Source organism: Taurulus bubalis (assembly GCF_910589615.1).
Source record: "Taurulus bubalis genome assembly, chromosome: 14".
NCBI lineage: Eukaryota > Metazoa > Chordata > Actinopteri > Perciformes > Cottidae > Taurulus > Taurulus bubalis.
The window spans coordinates 19,278,557-19,295,840 of NC_136602.1; the positions used below are offsets into that span (position 1 = coordinate 19,278,557).

Sequence of the window (17,284 nt, forward strand, 5' to 3'; positions counted from 1 at the left end):
ACCACGAGAAAACGTGTAGTGCGGTTGTGGGCAGTGTGTGTGTGCTTTTGAGATTAAATCTGTGTGTTTGTGTGTGTGTGTTCATCCTCAGACAGTACCTGGTGGTGGTGTTCAGAGACAAACCCCTGGAGCTGTGGGACACCCGGACCGGGACACTTCTCCGGGAGATGGCGAAGAACTTCCCCACTGTTACGGCATTGGTACTGACAAACCTACACACAAATGAAAACAGCGTCCTTCACCATCCCTCGATTCTGAGCTGCTAGTGAAACACAAGGGAAAAAAATGTACAACAATACTGAAGACACTGAAAAATAACAAAGGCCACATGCAGGATTACTCATTGAAAATTGACAGCTAACATATATTATATGTAAAGATATTTACTTTACCAAAATGCACTGCTGCGCTAAACCCATCGTTGACTCTTCCCTTTGTTAAAAGTCTCTGATGCTGTTTGAAAGATTAGTCTGAAAATGTTCCCCGAGCTCAGCAAAGAAGAGGGGCTTTATTAGGCCAGGAGAAAATGCTCATAAAACAAGAGCTATGCTGAACAAACTTCGCAGTGTGGCTGTAAAATCCTCCGCAGCAAGAAGAAAAAACGCTAGTAACCTTAATAATACATGCTGCCCTCCCCGAGACCCATATTGGTGTCTCATTTCCATATTGATTACAACCTCCAGTCAGCCAGACTGCAGCCACGGCGCTCCAGAGACACAGGAAGTCTGGGAAAACGGCTCTCAGCTCGCCTCAGTTCTTTTTATGAGAGCGTCTACTGTACGCGCAGATCTCTTCCCTTTTCCTCCCGTCTCTAATCTGTTTGCCGTGATGCAAGCGAATGTGTCTGGTTCTGTCGCTGGTCTGCAAACCCCACCGTGTGTCTGTGTGTGTTTCAACAGGAGTGGTCCCCGTCCCACAACCTGAAGAGTCTGAAGAAGAAGCAGATGGCAGCGAGGGAGGCCATAGCTCGGCAGACGGTGTCGGACGCAGAGCAGAGCTGTGTTGAGTCCTCGGTCATCAGGTCCGCTTCACAATGTTGCTCCTCTTGTCAGGATGAGGCAGACATAGAGCTAATATATGAGGAATTGAAATCAGATCTAAAAGAAAAAAGTATAAAAACTATGAATTGGAATGTGTTTTAATGTAACCGTTAATCATCCCAATTCCAAAACCATTGATTTACTTGTAATTCTGTTTAATTGATGTTCCGATTGCAAAAGACAACAATCCAGTATTATTAATCCAGACGCAGACTTTTCTCTTTTGAGTCAGATGACACCAGTCATGTTCCAAACGTGTTTATTTGATATTTAAACTGGATGTTATTTCGCACTATTGATTATATAAAAGTGTATATTGTTGCAATAATGTTTTCATACAGTTGAACTGTCACTGTTTAGGTTAGTTTGGTCAAGTTTGTCCATTTATTTTAACAATAGGATTTGATGTATCTTCTATTTATGCGTTGCTGTTAGCTCAGTACAGTTTAACAATACCTTTTTGCTAATTCACCATTTATCCGTTGCCTTTAGGTATGCATTAACTTTATATAACTCTTTTAGCAATCTATATCACCTTTTTATCCATTACTTTTTAGCCAACAGTTAAGAGCTCTTTTGTTTTCATTACTGAAGCTATATTTTTTGCATTACTCCCTGCTCTACAAGCCATCCGGTGCTGCTAGTTGGGAGTCTCTGACCTTAACGATAGTCGGAATGCTTGTCACGTCAATTGCAGAATATTAAAGCCGTTGGTTCTGCCACGATATTTCACACTGGTGAGAGTGCAAAAAGCCTGACGTGTTTCTCCACTCCAGTCTGCTGCAGGATGCAGAGAGCAAGTCAGAGACCAGCCAGGCCATCTCCGCCAGGGAGCATTTCGTATTCACTGACACGGACGGGCAGGTCTACCACATCACCGTGGAGGGCAACACCGTTAAAGATGGAGCACGAATCCCCCCAGACGTGAGTCCAGAGCCACCGTCTCTTTTGAATGTGTTTTACTTTATATGCTCCTGAACCACTTCAAGGTCATCCTCACAGATCCCTGCACAAAGATATTCCTTCTTGTTTCATATCTCCTACTCACCATTGAATTTCATATATTTTCTTTTTTATCCTTTCTGAACACAAAGATCAAAATCTGTCTTCTCTTGTCCCTTTATACTTCCTGCGGACATCGGTACGTCTCCTCTCTCTACTTCTACCTCTGACTTCCCCCTTCTTCTCTCTGTAATTGTATTTATGTGTCTGATCTATCAAATGTATTAATCAATACTTTCCCCCAGTATTGTAACCTATTTACACACATCAATCATTGTGTCCTCACTTTTTTTTATTACTATAAAAAAAACAGACAAGTCCCTTTTTTCGGTCTCTTTTCCATCATCTTTTGTTCTTGCCCTAGCATCCTCTCGCTTATGTTTAAAGGTTAAATCTTTTTATTTTTTATTTTGGCAGAATGTGCTGTTCTTTCTCAGTCTCAAAGAGAATGAATACATCATTTACGTCCTTGTTTCCGTGATCAAGCCTCTGCATTGCACTGTCGTCAACATTTTGCCTCATTCTTGAGCTCAGAAGGAGCTCTGCTGTCTGGTTGTCAGCCAGCATCTGAACAGTCTCCTCCTCTAAATAGTAAAAGCCATCACTCTCCCTCGAGATCCTGCGTCCTTCAGGTCATTTTCTGTGTCTTGTGTGGGGGATGATATACATGTTGGCTCTCCAACAAAAAAGTGTTCAACCTTACATCTTCGACAGCTTTGTCAGATTAAACCTTTCTCTTGTTGCTATGACAAACGGCCAACTGAATGCGCGTGAGTTTGCGTGTTTCACAAGTCCGTTGGCAGCTAGGGTTCTGCAGTTTTTTCCTCCACTGGCTCAGAGCGTATCCCTTTAAAAAAGGTCACTGTATTTACCTGTAAAGCATCTTATTGTGACTTCGCTATTGATTCGCTGTGACAGCAAAATGGCCCGACTGTTACCGAAGACAGGTTTTCTTTTCACCTGAATGACTACAAGATGCAGTGGTAAAATCATAGCAGCAGGATATGTAGTGACACAAGTCCCTGTGTCACTACTAACAAAGAGCGTTTTAATTTATGATACAAAAGTTGTTTTTTTGCACAAGAGTAACTATTGTTTGAGAAGTGTTTTTTTTTTTTTTTAAACTTCAGAAACCTTCTTGGATTCATTATGGAGACTTTCAATTCAGTCGAGCAGCGTCATGCTTTTGGAGTAGATGGCGCCTTCTGTTGTTTGTTGTTGATTGTCCACATCTGTCAAACGCTGCACAATTTCATATTCATATCTTATCGCAACTTCTCCATTTCTTTTCATTCGAGATGACAAAATTCCTCTTGAAAGTCCCCTTCTAAGCCGCCGATTGGATTGTTCGACAGCCCGTGTTTTGCCTGCTCACTCCCTGCAACTATCCACGCGCCGCACAGACAGAAACTGGTGGTTTACCCAGGGATTTAAAAGCCTTATCTTAGTGACGCCAACAGATTCATTGTTCCCAGATTTGCATACCTCCAAAGGTTTTCCAGTCCTTTCAGGATGATAGAAGATCTTCATATCTCTCTCTTGTCAACGGAAACTCTCCGGGTAAAAAAAGTTTTGTCCCATCATTCACCGGGTACACACTCAAGGTGAGCTGACACCTAATGTCTTCACTCCAGCACTCCATCTTGTGGTGCCGCCTCACTCGACCTCAGATGTCGCGCTCGTCTGCCAGATACGTTTTTATAATAGTTTTTTTTTCTGCCGTCGTTAACTACCCGTTGATCGGTAAAGAGGAGCTGGTTCACATCATAACGTTGTTGTTTTTATGTCTGTAATCATGTGGTGGTCATTGTCTTCTGATGATTTTAGTGATGCTATCTCCAAAAACAGCTATAGTAGATAGTCGTGTGGTCTTGTTTTCTAATTTTGTGTCTGCAACTAATTGAAAATAATCCACACAGGCAAGATGCCAAAAATCAACTGTTAAAATGGGGTTTAGCTTTTTTTTAAACCTGCAGTTGGTAACTTAAATAAAAATAACTTTTTGTACCATATTTGCTCTATCTGTCAGCATATTGTCACAGTAGTATATCACATGTCAAAAAATAAAAACACTCCAAAAAAAGCAGGTTCCTCTGCAGAATCTTGGTTGATATTTGATCAACGCTGCCTGGTTTGACGGGTTGATCTGAGTTCACAAGCAGTGATGGCTGCAACAGACGCTCCTCTGCTCTGTTTGGTTGTTTCGCTTCGAGCCGTGGGAATCTTGTAAATGCCATTAGGAGCTCTAAAAGGAGGCGGAGGAATCTACTTTTTGAAAGATTATCTGTCTCATGCACTGCTGTCAGGATAGCGTGACAGTTCGAGTAAAATATGATACAAAGTTATTTTCTAAAAGTTAGCTGCTGCAGCTTGAAGAAGCAGTTTTCACATCCAAAATTTATTGGGAATCTTTGAGCAGGAGGACCAATGTGCAGCTGGCCTTCCTTATTTTTCCTTCTCACTGAATATGCGCAATTATCCCGTGTTGCAGGGCAGCATGGGTAGTATCGCCTGCATCGCCTGGAAAGGCGATACCTTGGTGCTCGGGGACGTGGACGGCAATCTCAACTTCTGGGACCTCAAAGCTCGCTTGTCCAGGTAACAGCTGAACCTTTCCTACTGCACTGCCAAAAATGAACTTGCCCTGAATAGTCATAGATTGATTATGTTGATGTTTTTTTACTTTCTTAAACCAATGGATAAGACATGAATGTAATCAATGGCCGATGCTGTTGGCACTTTCAGGGGAATACCAACACATCGTGGCTGGGTAAAGAAGATCCGCTTTGCCCCGGGTAAGGGCAACCAAAAGCTGCTGGTGATGTACACCGATGGAGCCGAGGTCTGGGACACCAAAGAGGTGAAAACACACACACACACACACACACACATACACACACACACACACACACACACACACACACACACACACACACACACACACACACACACACACACACACACACACACACACACCTACCAGCAGCTGCTGCAGAGACATGTCATTGTGACCAAATGAATTGTTTATTTTGTCACACATTATAAATTCCCAACATGCATCTCACTCTAATACAATGAAATAATCTGCAACCGTCCGCAAGTATCATAGATTTACTGTGGAAGAATGATTGTGTTTGCAGAGCTCCGTGATAATATGCGGGGGTATATCTCTGTCACTGTGGGAAGAGTATATTGTCTGTAATTGTCCTGATGCCTTAAAGAATCATCACGGCACACCGTGTACATACACAAGCCCTAAAAGCTTTTCACTGACATTTATAAGCTCAGCCATTGCAGGATGGATGACATGCATCCTGACTTCTGCTTTAACTTTGCTTGCCGAAGTCATCTGCATCCAGAAAGACACGTCCTTCACTTCGGCTCAACTAAGAATTATTTGGGCTAGTTTGTGCTAAAGTTCAAAATTTGGTCACAGAGTGGACTTTTTCTTTTGTTTATCTACTATATATTCATGCCACAGTATTTGTGAGCTTGCCCAGCGAAAATATTGAGAAGCAGATGGATGTGGACACAGATAGATGCTCTGGTGCAACATCGAGCGGGGGCAGATTTTCCCTCTGGAGCTTTGCTGTCCGGGTGGAGGTGTTTTCTTGAGGGGAGCTGAGATAACACACAGTTTTCAGTCCCCAACCGCAAAATCCAGACAACAGATGGATCGAGCTGTAGGGGGAAACGAGCAACGGCTATGGGGCTGGATGAGAGAGGGAGAGAAAGCGGGGGGAGAAGAAGAGATCTCCGGCATGCCTCAGCGCTCTGCTGACCTCTGGGTCACACGACTCCCGTACAGCCGCATGAAAAGCCAGCGATAGGGAGGTTCTGTAGAATACCTTCTGAAAGAGTTGTCCTGCTATACTCAGCATAAATGAGTATTTTCCCCACCATCTCCCATCTAGAGTGGCTGCAGACGCTTTAAAAGAAGCTTTTCGGGGACAGTTTAGATGAACTGCTTTGGCCCTCCCTCCCTCTTGCAGGTCCAAATGGTGAGCAGCATGCGGATCGGGCGCAACGTGAACTACCGCATCTTGGACATCGACTGGTGCACGTCAGACAAGGTGGTGCTGGCCTCTGACGACGGCTGCATCCGAGTGCTGGAGATGGCCATGAAGTCCGCCAGCTACCGCATGGACGAACAAGACCTGACCGGTGAGCCAGGGAACAACGAGCGTGAAGGAATGAAAGAGAAATGGCACAGAGAGGTTCTAGGAGATTCCTGGATTGGATGAGGGCTCTTAAGAAACTGCATGCTTTAAACTCTTGAACAACCACGGCCTAACATTGTGTTGTTTGTGATCGGTGGGGAATATGCTCAGATCCAGTGTGGTGTCCTTACCTGCTGGTTCCCCGAGCTGCCCTGACTCTCAAGGCGTTCCTCCTGCTGCAGCCCTGGTCTGGCACCTTCACCATGGACATCACTCAAGTGTAAGTGGGATCTTAAAGCTTCACAGTTCTCTACCATCTTTTTAGGAACACAGAACAAGGTCAGATATATTGTATTGTGTCCGCTCTGAGAAAAGTCCCCTTCAAAATCATCATGACATCACGAGTGTTACAAGGGCTAAACAGATTATACATTTTAAGTCTTCTGATCGTTGAAGCCCAAGAACTGGAGAATAAGCAAAGGTACACTGAAAGAATCAAAGCAGTTAAGATGTATTTATAAAGTTCTCAGGTTATTGTGTTTAGTAATATATGAAATAGAAACATATTTGTACTTGCCTCGATGTATTCTCCTTTACCACCGTTCCTTCTCTGCCACCGCCAGGGCATTCTATTTATTACTTTCATAAAACACAACAACCAATTTGTGAGTGGAAGCAACTCCTCTTGGTAAACACGTCAACATGGAAGCAAATAGAGGCCGTATTTTTAGAGTTTGTATTTCAAACTGCTGCATCTGTGTTAAACTATAGCCTGATAGCTTTCTTCGAACACACACACACACATCATAAGTCAGGCAGCTATATTAGCGGTGCTCGCCTCGCAGGGTGCTACCTGACCTCAGCATAAATGTTAGAATGGAATTATCTGTTATTGCCTGACACCACAGATCTACTCCTTTATAACGAGCAGCTTCTCGGCTTCCCATTTAATATCGGGTCAGGTTTTTATTTTAGGGAGACGAGGTGCAAGGAGCCATTTGACTGAGTTTGATCCCTCTTGTTTCAGAGACTACAATGAGAAAGATGAGATAAAAGGGCTGATCCAGGAGCAGCTCAACTCCTTGTCTAAGTGAGTTATTACACTTTCTTATGCTACCGGCTACACACTGAAGCTCGAAGTGGATTATCGATGGCGCGATGCAAAAGGCGACAGTCGGATGTTGGTGCATGCGTACTGTATGTATTTGTGTTTGCCACGTGTCAGTTTTTGTTTTTATAGTTTTGGCTCGCCGTCATTATCCTTTTGTGTTTGGACAGCAGGCCCAAAGAGCTCGTCGTCTGTGGGTTGGCTGATTAGCGGAATACCCCGGAACAGACGGTCACTGGGCCTGCTGTGTCTGAGAAGTGTAATTGGCTCTGACTGTGTTCCGATTGTCTGTCTCTGATTGGCTCCCCAGTGATATGAAGAGCGTGCTGCAGGACCCGGAGCTCAGCCTGCTGCAGCGCTGCCTCCTGGTCTCACGGTGAGTTAACACCACTGTGTGTCGTCTGCACACACTGTAGTGTCCGTGAGGGTTTGCTGGCACCCTAGCAACATAACTTTGTTCATATTCAGACCGGGCACCTTTGTCAAGACTTGATTAGTTCCAAGTGTGACTGAGTTCTAACTAACGAGTAGTTTATATTAGTAGAATAATGATAATGGCAAACAAACAGCTGCAGTGGGATGACACGGACTCTTCCAGGATACAAACTCCATATGTTTCTATCTGCTACTGCCTCCCACCCGCTACAATGATCTAATTGGCGCACTGTGTTTGCAAACAAGCTGCTACTGGTTTATGTGGATATCATCAAATCAAGAAAGACTTAATTAGCTGGAATAGGAGTGATTTTTCTTCATAAATCTATACATAATTATCTACTTTAATATCATCCTTTAAGGTTTTACATCTTGTGGAACATTCATTCATTCAGAATGACAAATATTTGGGATGATAAACAAGAGGATGTAATGTGATGAGCAAAGTTTAAATATTTCGTTTTGAAAACAGTAAAATCCTCGACCTAAACAGCAGGATTTATTTGTACTGCATCTGTACTGCCGTGATTCTGTATCTCCACACAACAAGAAATAGCATGACTTGAGAGCTGGTTTCAGCTCATGATTATCAGCCGGCCATCCAAGTGTTCATGCCATTGTTAATGCAGCATGGTAACCTAGCAACAGCCGTGTGCCTGCGCAGATATGTTAAAAGGATGCCGAGGGAAGTAAACAACGGAAGAAAAAGGCAGAAGGATGTGGAGAGAGGGGGTGGAGGTGAGCTGAAAGATTGAGGCGGGGGCTGGAAGATGCAGGACCTGTGATCGTTCATTAGTGAGCAAACTACTAGAAGAGTTGGTTCAGACTGCAGAACTTGACTAGCTTCTTCAGATAGCACATCATCCACTCTGGGCTCAGCTGATGCCTCGTTGTCGTCGTTGTGGTACACCGCAGGCTGTTCGGAGACGAGTCTGACCTTCACTTCTGGACAGTGGCGTCCCACTACCTCCAGTCGTTCGCCAAGGCTCGGCAGCTGAGCGTGTCCACTGCGGAGGGTCAGGCTCCGAGTGAAGGAACCCATCCGTCTCCTCAGAGCCACCTGGACATCTGCCATGACGTCCTGTGTGAGAGCGCTTACTTCCAGGTCAGTGGAACGAGAGAAGAAGGTTTGAGTCCTTTTTGTTCGTTGCCTTTTCTATCTCTGATAAACCGAGACAATGTAGACGAATGCATGATCCCGGTGTTCAATATTGCAAAAGTCCCACAGGAGTCATCCAGAGACGGTTACTATCCTCAAGTTCAGACCACGCGCAAACAAACCCCCACCAGGCCATCCCATGTTATCCACAGTGTCAACAACATTGCCCCGGTCACACGGTGCATTCCATTATCGATGACATTGCGTGTCTCCTCTGTCGCCTCACTAAGCCCCGGTCTTTAAGGTGAGCGTCTCGCATCATTAAGCCTTTTGAGGTCAAACCTATCTTTCACTTCACCCTCTCTACATTTTATTCCCCTAAACATTTCGGACAAGGATTTTAACTCAATTTAAGTACTTTTAAACAATAGCTTGAGTCTGCTTTTTTTTCTTTTTTTCTCCAACTTTAATTATCAACCCAGTTTGTTCTGAAGAGCGTTTGAAAAGTTTCTTCAGAAGATTCCTATTGATCGGTCCTCCTCTCTGCTGGTCAACACCGCATTTGAAACAAGACATCCGCCTTTATGTCACCATAATGAATGTGAAGATTTTTCGTTAAAGGTTGTTTGTTTTTTCTTTTTTTCTTGTTCAGTAGTTTACGTGTGAAGTACCCACACATTGTCCAGACTGCAGAAAATACTTCTGTGGACTTTACTTTAGAGGAATAGTTTGGAAAAAGAAAACTGTGGATGGTAATTAAAAAGTTGGCAGACTGTGCGACAGGCATGCTTTGGTACGCTTGGCCTTTTTTTTCTATTTTTTATCCCACAAGGCTTCATCAATATTCCCAAGGAAGCAGAGGGAGGAGGGAAGAACGTGTACCTTTTCTGATGAAAGCCGAGTAGCCAGTTAAGAAAAATGTCAACTAGCTTTTAGCAAGCATTGAAGCTTGAAGTAGCGCGAATGTAAAACAATTTCCGATTCTAATTATCCCACTGAAAAGTCTCTTTTTTTGTTCTTTGAGTATTTTTTTATTTATTTATTTATTTTTTTAATAGATTCACTATTCTGTTTTTGTGAAACTTCTTCTCCCTGATAATGAGGGGCCACGCAGCGATCACAAAGTTAAGACTTCCATAGAGCCCGCGAGACAGTCTGCAGCTCCATTTGGATCCTGTTGTCATAAAACAGCCTCAGTGGGAGCAGCCTGACTGCAATTACAAAAACACAAGACTCTGATACAGAGCATCCAGCTACTAAACTCATTTGGTATCTTTGCAGGGATTTATGCCCACGGCTGTGAGTCAGAAGAATTCATCATCATAAAGTGAAAAAAAAATTGTGAAACTTCTGTGTTTGATATAGAGAGACACACACACAGACAGCCGATGTAACTAATTTCCTACTATGCTGTTATCTCTCCCCTTATTGTACTATTCTCCCCTCTAGTCCTCCTATAAAAACTGCTACTCGTACTCGGAAATATCTTTTGCTGTTTTCATGTTTCACGCCTATCATTTGCTCACGGAAAAAACAAATCTGATCTCCCATCAGGGACCATTTATTAAAATAATGAGGAAAAAGGCACCAATAATAAGTATAGGAAGCTCGGAAACACTGTCAAAACTCCTGAATATTTTAGAGCCTTTATTATTACACTCTCCCTCTCTGCACTGTATTTCGAAAATTGTCTCCAATTCTCATCATATAATCCAATAATCTGTCTGTCTCTCTCTATCTCACACACACACACACACACACATGGTTTGACCATGGATCTACGAAAGCAGAATGTAAATGCAATCTGTTTGCTGCTCAACAGAAATTCCAGTTGGATCGGGTTCACCTGCAGGAGGTCAAGCGCTCCAGTTATGAACACACTAAGAAATGCGCCGACCAGCTCCTCCTGCTGGGTCAGGTGAGTCATTGCACTACACCGCACTGCTCACACATTGACGTCCATGTGTCACATTCATATCACATGTGAGGTCCTGTTCGAATGTTCCAGTTTTAAGACAAACAGTGCGACCCGGGACTCCATGACCCACGTCTTTTGTGCTCGCCGTCACAGTGTTTAGCACACTGAGACAATCTCCCCTCACACAGGAAATGGGTGAAACCTTTATTTTTAGTTGCCACATCCTTTTGATAAGTGAAAAGGTAAATGTCACACATATTTTGCCATCTTTCTCCCTATTTCTTCCAGGTTTCAGTACACATTACGCGTCTCTCACACACAATCACGAACACCTTCACACTCCATAGCTGGGCATACATGCATGGTCCCATAATGCTAAATAGGTCATATTGGTGCTGTGGGGCCTAATGAAGCAAGATGGACGTAAGTCCCCCCTTGCCTCTCAGCCTGTGGGGACAAGAGTCACCGCTCTCCCCTCTCAATGTCACCACTCTTCCTCTAATCACAGGCTGCAATCAGCTGGCCGTGTGCCGGAGGCGCAGCCCTCCAATGGGCAGACAGCTTGAGCTGGCCCGGCGGGAGCTCCAGCCTTCATCCACACAGATGAAAAAGCGTGATATTGAACATAATTTCCCCTTGTTGCTCCGTCTCCTTTGGCTCACGCGGGTGGTTACCTGCCTGAGCTGCTGATGCCTCGTTTCTCAGCCGCTGCCATCTCTTTGCTGTCGCTCTCAGACGGACCGGGCAGTGCAGCTGCTGTTGGAGACGAGCGCCGACAACGCCAGCTACTACTGCGACTCCCTCAAGGCCTGCCTCGTGACAACCATCACCTCCTCGGGGCCCTCGCAGTCCACCATCAAGCTAGTGGCCACCAACATGATCGCCAACGGCAAACTAGCAGGTAGCTTTACTGTATGCCTGGTAACTGTTAGAGACCTTCCCCGCTCCTCTTTTCACGAGCAGCAGCAGTCAATATGTGGGCGTCGGCCGCCTTGAAGGGGCCTGAATCTACAGCTTTGAATAATTCATATATTCTTTAGGCCTTTTAAAAAGACGAGACACCTTTTAAATATGTTATGTTTTATAATGTTTCAAAAAGATTGCAGCTATTAATCACCTGGGGGGGGGAAACACTCATCTGTAGATTAAAATTCAATGAGTAAGGAGTAAGGCAGTGTGTTAAGAAATCCTTTCACTGGTGTCTGGAAGAGTTTTCCACCTTTCGTAGTGGCGAGCCATCATTTCCTGCATCTCACCACATGTACAAATTCTCCCCTTCTTTTTTTCTTCCTGTGTGTCAGAGGGAGTACAGCTGTTGTGTTTGATTGACAAGGCAGCGGATGCTTGCCGCTACTTGCAGACCTACGGGGAGTGGAACCGCGCCGCCTGGCTGGCCAAGGTAACTCTGCATGAAGGCCTCAGCCTCCATGTACTGTTTGGTTTATGTGTTCGGTGTGTACACGCCGAGTTTTTATATATATATTTTTTTATTGGTATTTGGGGTATAAAAAGGCAGTTTAACACATATGCAGTGATTGTTTATTTGATTGTTTTTTACTCATTTGTTCACTCACTTCCTTTGCTTACGTTGCACATAGATTCTTTCACTAAGAAAAACCCCTTGGAAGCAGTAGAAGTTTCACTGTTGTGTGTTGTGTGTGTTTTTCCAGGTGCGTCTGACCCCAGCAGAGAGCTCAGATGTGCTGAAGCGCTGGGCAGAGCACCTGTGCTCCTCGCAGGTCAACCAGAAGTCCAAAGCCATCCTGGTGCTCCTTTCCCTGGGCTGCTTCTACAAAGTGGGAGAGATGCTCAACAAGTAAGACTGACGCTGTTTTGAGCATACCGTGTGCAAGCATTAGACAACATGCAAGACTTTAGTATTGTCTTCGGGCTGAGGTCTTAAAAAGTATCGGATTTCAAATTGAGAAACACAAACCCTGTAATGTACTGCCTTGTAATACTTCTGTTGCGCAGTAACAATTGAGTTTCTCCTTATAACTCTTTTAAAATGATTCCCGGTTGACTTTTTTTTTTTTTCTGCCTCACCTTCCTCTCCTTCGCCCCGCTGGGCTTTCATAAACACTTGAGTTTATGGCACAGCGTAGGGTCCTGTCTGACCCCGTATCTTTAACCTCAGCATCCATCCCCTGATGGTCTACTTGTCCTCCTCCTTGACAGCTCGTGTTCTTGGACGCCTCGGGCTGCCAGAGCTCCGAGAATTAGAGTGGCACCAGAACGACAGGGTTGATGTATGAGTTAGGATCACAGACAGGATGATGCTGGTTTCTGACAGTCGCTCCTGCCTCTGTTTTTTTCTCTTCCTCCTTCTCTCTGCTGTGCAGTACGAGGCACTTTGATCGCGCCGCCCTCTTCATCGAAGCCTGTCTGCAGCACGGGGTGATGGAGGCCAACGACTCGTCCAATATCCTTTTTTGAAAACCCATTACTGCACTCTGAGGGCCATTTACAGCCAGCGTTCACTCCCCATCTACCTCTGTCAGTCCCCACTACTACAGACGTGCCCTCGAAAAGCAGAGAGCTTTTTCCACGATGAAGGACAATTTAAAAAGCTCCACGGCGCACATCCTGTCACACTTTGATCACATAGCTCAGTTAAGCGGCAGACTCAGGAGAAGACTTTCAGAACCTAGACTTTGCGTTGTGACCACAAACAAACAAACAGAAAATACATTTTTAGAATTGCTTCGTGCCGGCGACAGGTTGAAAAATGCTCAGCAAGTTTTAAATCAGCTCTGACCCTTGAAAGCCCGATGCTGACAGTGGACCAGTTTGAACTTCACTACTTAAAAATAAAATCATTTTAATGCCAGCGAATCAGTGGCCAGGGAGTTTTTTTTTTTTTTAGAAAGAGTGACAGATTAATTGTAAAAACCAGCAAACACTCTGATGCCAGTCCCCAGGCACAAGCGCTAGTGCAGTGTGTTTGTCCAACTAATCTCTGCAATTTCGGTCACCGCCATCAGCAGCAGCCGAAACGCGGTGCGGTGCAATGTGGATAAGAAGCCGTATACATTCAACTAATGCAATCATTGCTACAGTCCTGCAATGAATCCTCCCTTCATGGAGGTGATGAAGACTACTCCCCAAACCGCTCAGTGATCCTTTCTATCCTGAAGCGCCTGCGTTCATTATGTTCCCTCAGTCAGTTTATCAGCTGTTCGTATGTGGACCTTTTGATGTGAATCATGTTTAATTTTTTTTGTGCCTCTAATCAGCTTCATTGGCTCAATACTGATTACCTATAAAAGTGATTATGACCATGTATGTTATCAGTTCTCCTTGACCCGCGCCTGCACATAAACTTATCAAGACGTCATTTGTGGAGTACGCCCGGCTGCTGCGGTCGCTGGGCCTGCGGGAGGGCGCCGCTCTGTGGGCGTCGCGGGCCGGCAGCGCCGGGGAGCAGCTGATGGAGGAGCTGTTCCAGGGGGAGGGAAGCAGTGCGCCAGAAGCCGCTCTTGCCGAGGAGGGGGTCGAGGCGGGCCAGAAGAGCGCCGAGTGACCTCGGATGACACACTGCTTCGGTGCACGTCGGGGGGTCGGCCGGTGATTCCAACTTCAACAGCGCGGCCGTTGTGAATTAACTTTGTGTCGGCGTCCGGTGGGGATCGTCTCCACGTCATGGGGAAAAAGAGAGGATATGAGGAGTTTCCTCCGTGTGAAGTTGTCCAGTCCGTCACTGGAGTCTGCCTGTGTCTGTGACTGTAACGACATTTTCTTGATGTTTGGTTTGACCTGTGTGTGTTTGTGCTCATGTGTATGCATGTAACAGCCCCAAAAGAAGCACACTCCTGTCTTGCTTCCCCCCAAACAAGTGAAGTAATGCACATCGCTGATATCAGGTCAGCATTTTTGTTGGTTGATGATTTTTTTAAATGATTGTTAAGCTTTATTTTGTTTGTCTGTATGAATATCTTCAAAGTACTGTTGTAGCTCCACAGGTTTAATTTGCCTTTTTGCAGCTGAGATTACATATGGCATAATTCATTTATCCCATTTTTGAACACGTATTGCCCTTAAATAAGCCCCCCACTCACACACAAACACACACACACACACATTTCTACTCCATGCATACTTAATGACTGACTTCCAAAATGAGTCGTGAGCTCTGTTGATTTCACCAAAAACACCACATTAGTTGAACGATAATGTGGATTCCTCGCAATAGAGAGCCAATCTTTTATAGACAGACAGCCAACAGACCGGCCATTATGTCCACAGCAGGTGGTGCTGCGTAATTGACAGACCAAAGCCTGCCTCTGCAGCTGTAGCTGCTGGACAGCAGTAAAGTCAGTTAGCCAGGCCGCCCCGCGCTCATGAGACACTTATTCCTATATTATCTCCCTGAACACAGAGCGGAGAGGTGTCGGGCCGCCGCCACCTGAGCGATGCCATTTAATTAGTTTGTGTAGGATCCAGTTCAGTTAAATGGATGCCGGTTAATCCATTCCATTAATCCAAATGGAATTTTTAATTTCTGACTCTCATGGAGACTCGAAGGGATACTTTGCTCTCTGTGTTCTTTGATGTTCGTGTAATGAGCTTGTTCTCTGGCGGGCCTCTTACAAGAAGAGCTGTCAGGACGTGTTGTAACTCGTTTTAATCCCACCTCCGATGGATCCTTCACACACAAACCCTAATCTGTGCCGCTCCCGCTGTGGCTCACATCGCGATGACAGAAGCCCGCCACGCAGTTTGAGATATAGCTTAGAACTTGCCGCCATATCTCTCCTGCTTCTGACTCGTGTTTTCATCGTAAATATCCACTGATCATCGGGAATCATCTGCGTGACAATGCAAAGACGTGTCTTCCGTTCTCTTGTAACGTGTTTAGTTGTCCTGAAACAAGACAGTAACGCCGTCCGCTGGACCTTTTTTGTGTGGTATTGTGTTTCATAAACACATCAGTGCTGTTTCTCTTGTGTTACACTTGACCCCCCCACCCACCCCCACCCCACCCCCAGGCGGTATCACCATGGCAACCCTAGCCTATTTTAAGGGGACTTGATGTCATTTCTGCAGATCCATTCCACACTCACTATCATCTCCTGTAGGGTCTCTCAGAGAGCCCGCGTATAGAATCGCACAACCCAGCAGATAATCAGCTGTAGTTCACCTGACGCACTGCGGTCGCCTCGTGCAGTAGTGGCATAGCAACCTGCACTGGTCTGGAGTGGGATTTACACTCTGCTGCTTTTCTTTCTACGGTAGTGTGTGTTCATTGTTTGTACAGTGATGCCAGTGCTTTAAACTCTATAAATATTCCAAGAGAAAAGAAAAAAAACAGATATATGTATATATGGATGGCAATAAAATCAATATTATTAACTTTATTTTTCATTCTCAGTGTTTCCTGTCTGACTCTGGCGATGTTGACACAAGAGGGCGCTGTCGCTTTGTGAGAAAAAGACCTGTGAAAGCAAGTGCTCTTTGAAATCCCCCTTCTTTAATTCCAACCCAGGTAGATTGAATTTGAAGGCACCGTTCATTTCGGAGGGACTTGGCTCCTGCACAAGTCGCTTCCGCCATTAATTTCTTCTGTTGTGCTCAGAAGGAGGGCCAACAGCTGGCTTCAGCTCGCTGCCGGCTCCAGCCTCTTTTCATTGCCTCGGATTTATTCATTGATGTGCATTCTGTTGCTTCTCTCTCTCTCTCTCCTTTCACACAGAAAAAGCCGAGTGCAGGGAGAAGAAAGGCAGTGAAACAGAAGGCCACACAAATGACTTGGTTGTGTTCTTTTAATGGCTTAATGAATAACTGCCGGAGAGCCGTTACAGCCGGGTCATCAGTATGCAGCGCCTCACTGCAGGATTTCTATTCTGTCCCACTTTGTACTTAAGGCTACCACCCAGCTGGCTCCGATAACAACTCCCATCCAGCCACCTTCACTACCTTTCTCCACCTTATATGCACCTTCTAACTCTGTCTGAACACCATATTAGCTCATGCTCTTGCTGCAGCACCTCTGCTGACTTATTTTTATTTTTTTCCATCTTCTGCTTGTCTTTCACCTCTTAGTTACCCCCACACCCTCTCCTCCCTCCTCTACTGAATACTCAAAAACACAAGATTAATGTTTGGATCCAGAGCTGCGAGGTGAACTTATGCTCACTTAACCAATGGAAATCACTGGCATTCGCTGCTGCACAGGGTCTAGGGTTATTTAACAGCCGGCTTCCGACTCAATCGCACGTGGTCGTCTTGCTTCTACACATTCTCCATCATCTGCATTAAGCAGCTATCGAACCAGGTCTTCCATGTGCAGCAAGCCGGGGGCCGAGCCAAACGCTGCACAGTCTGTAGGTGGTAAACAAGTACAGCAGGTCATCCAGTTCCCATGAGCATGTTCTCCTCTGCTGCTGACAGACGGCTTTATCCAGGATGGGCAGGCCCACGCCTGCTCGCACTACTTACTGAAAACCCAGTGTGTCTGTTTGTGTGATTTCTACTTAGTTTTTTTTAACTACTGAGTTCATAGCTCATTTTCTGTGTAATTAT

At 45.1% G+C, this 17,284-nt stretch overlaps 1 protein-coding gene across 2 annotated transcripts in view; it reads left to right on the forward strand.

Moving 5' to 3' along the window:
- wdr11 (WD repeat domain 11) overlaps positions 1 to 16,105 on the forward strand; it is a gene marked incomplete at its 5' end in the record, with an annotated part of 44,450 nt that extends 28,345 nt beyond the window's left edge. The window contains 16 exons of one of the 2 annotated variants that reach the window (XM_079229435.1): positions 92 to 200; positions 900 to 1,021; positions 1,817 to 1,964; positions 4,534 to 4,640; positions 4,788 to 4,902; positions 6,035 to 6,206; positions 6,374 to 6,482; positions 7,230 to 7,292; positions 7,621 to 7,686; positions 8,661 to 8,850; positions 10,667 to 10,762; positions 11,498 to 11,663; positions 12,064 to 12,161; positions 12,433 to 12,578; positions 13,105 to 13,184; positions 14,080 to 16,105. In XM_079229435.1, the coding sequence (XP_079085561.1) occupies positions 92 to 200; positions 900 to 1,021; positions 1,817 to 1,964; positions 4,534 to 4,640; positions 4,788 to 4,902; positions 6,035 to 6,206; positions 6,374 to 6,482; positions 7,230 to 7,292; positions 7,621 to 7,686; positions 8,661 to 8,850; positions 10,667 to 10,762; positions 11,498 to 11,663; positions 12,064 to 12,161; positions 12,433 to 12,578; positions 13,105 to 13,184; positions 14,080 to 14,285 (1,993 nt within the window). In that variant the 3' untranslated portion in view covers positions 14,286 to 16,105. Of the gene's footprint in view, positions 1 to 91; positions 201 to 899; positions 1,022 to 1,816; positions 1,965 to 4,533; positions 4,641 to 4,787; positions 4,903 to 6,034; positions 6,207 to 6,373; positions 6,483 to 7,229; positions 7,293 to 7,620; positions 7,687 to 8,660; positions 8,851 to 10,666; positions 10,763 to 11,497; positions 11,664 to 12,063; positions 12,162 to 12,432; positions 12,579 to 13,104; positions 13,185 to 14,074 lie in introns of both variants that reach the window. The other variant, XM_079229434.1, reaches the window with a different exon arrangement.
- Between the last annotated feature and the right edge of the window lie 1,179 nt (positions 16,106 to 17,284).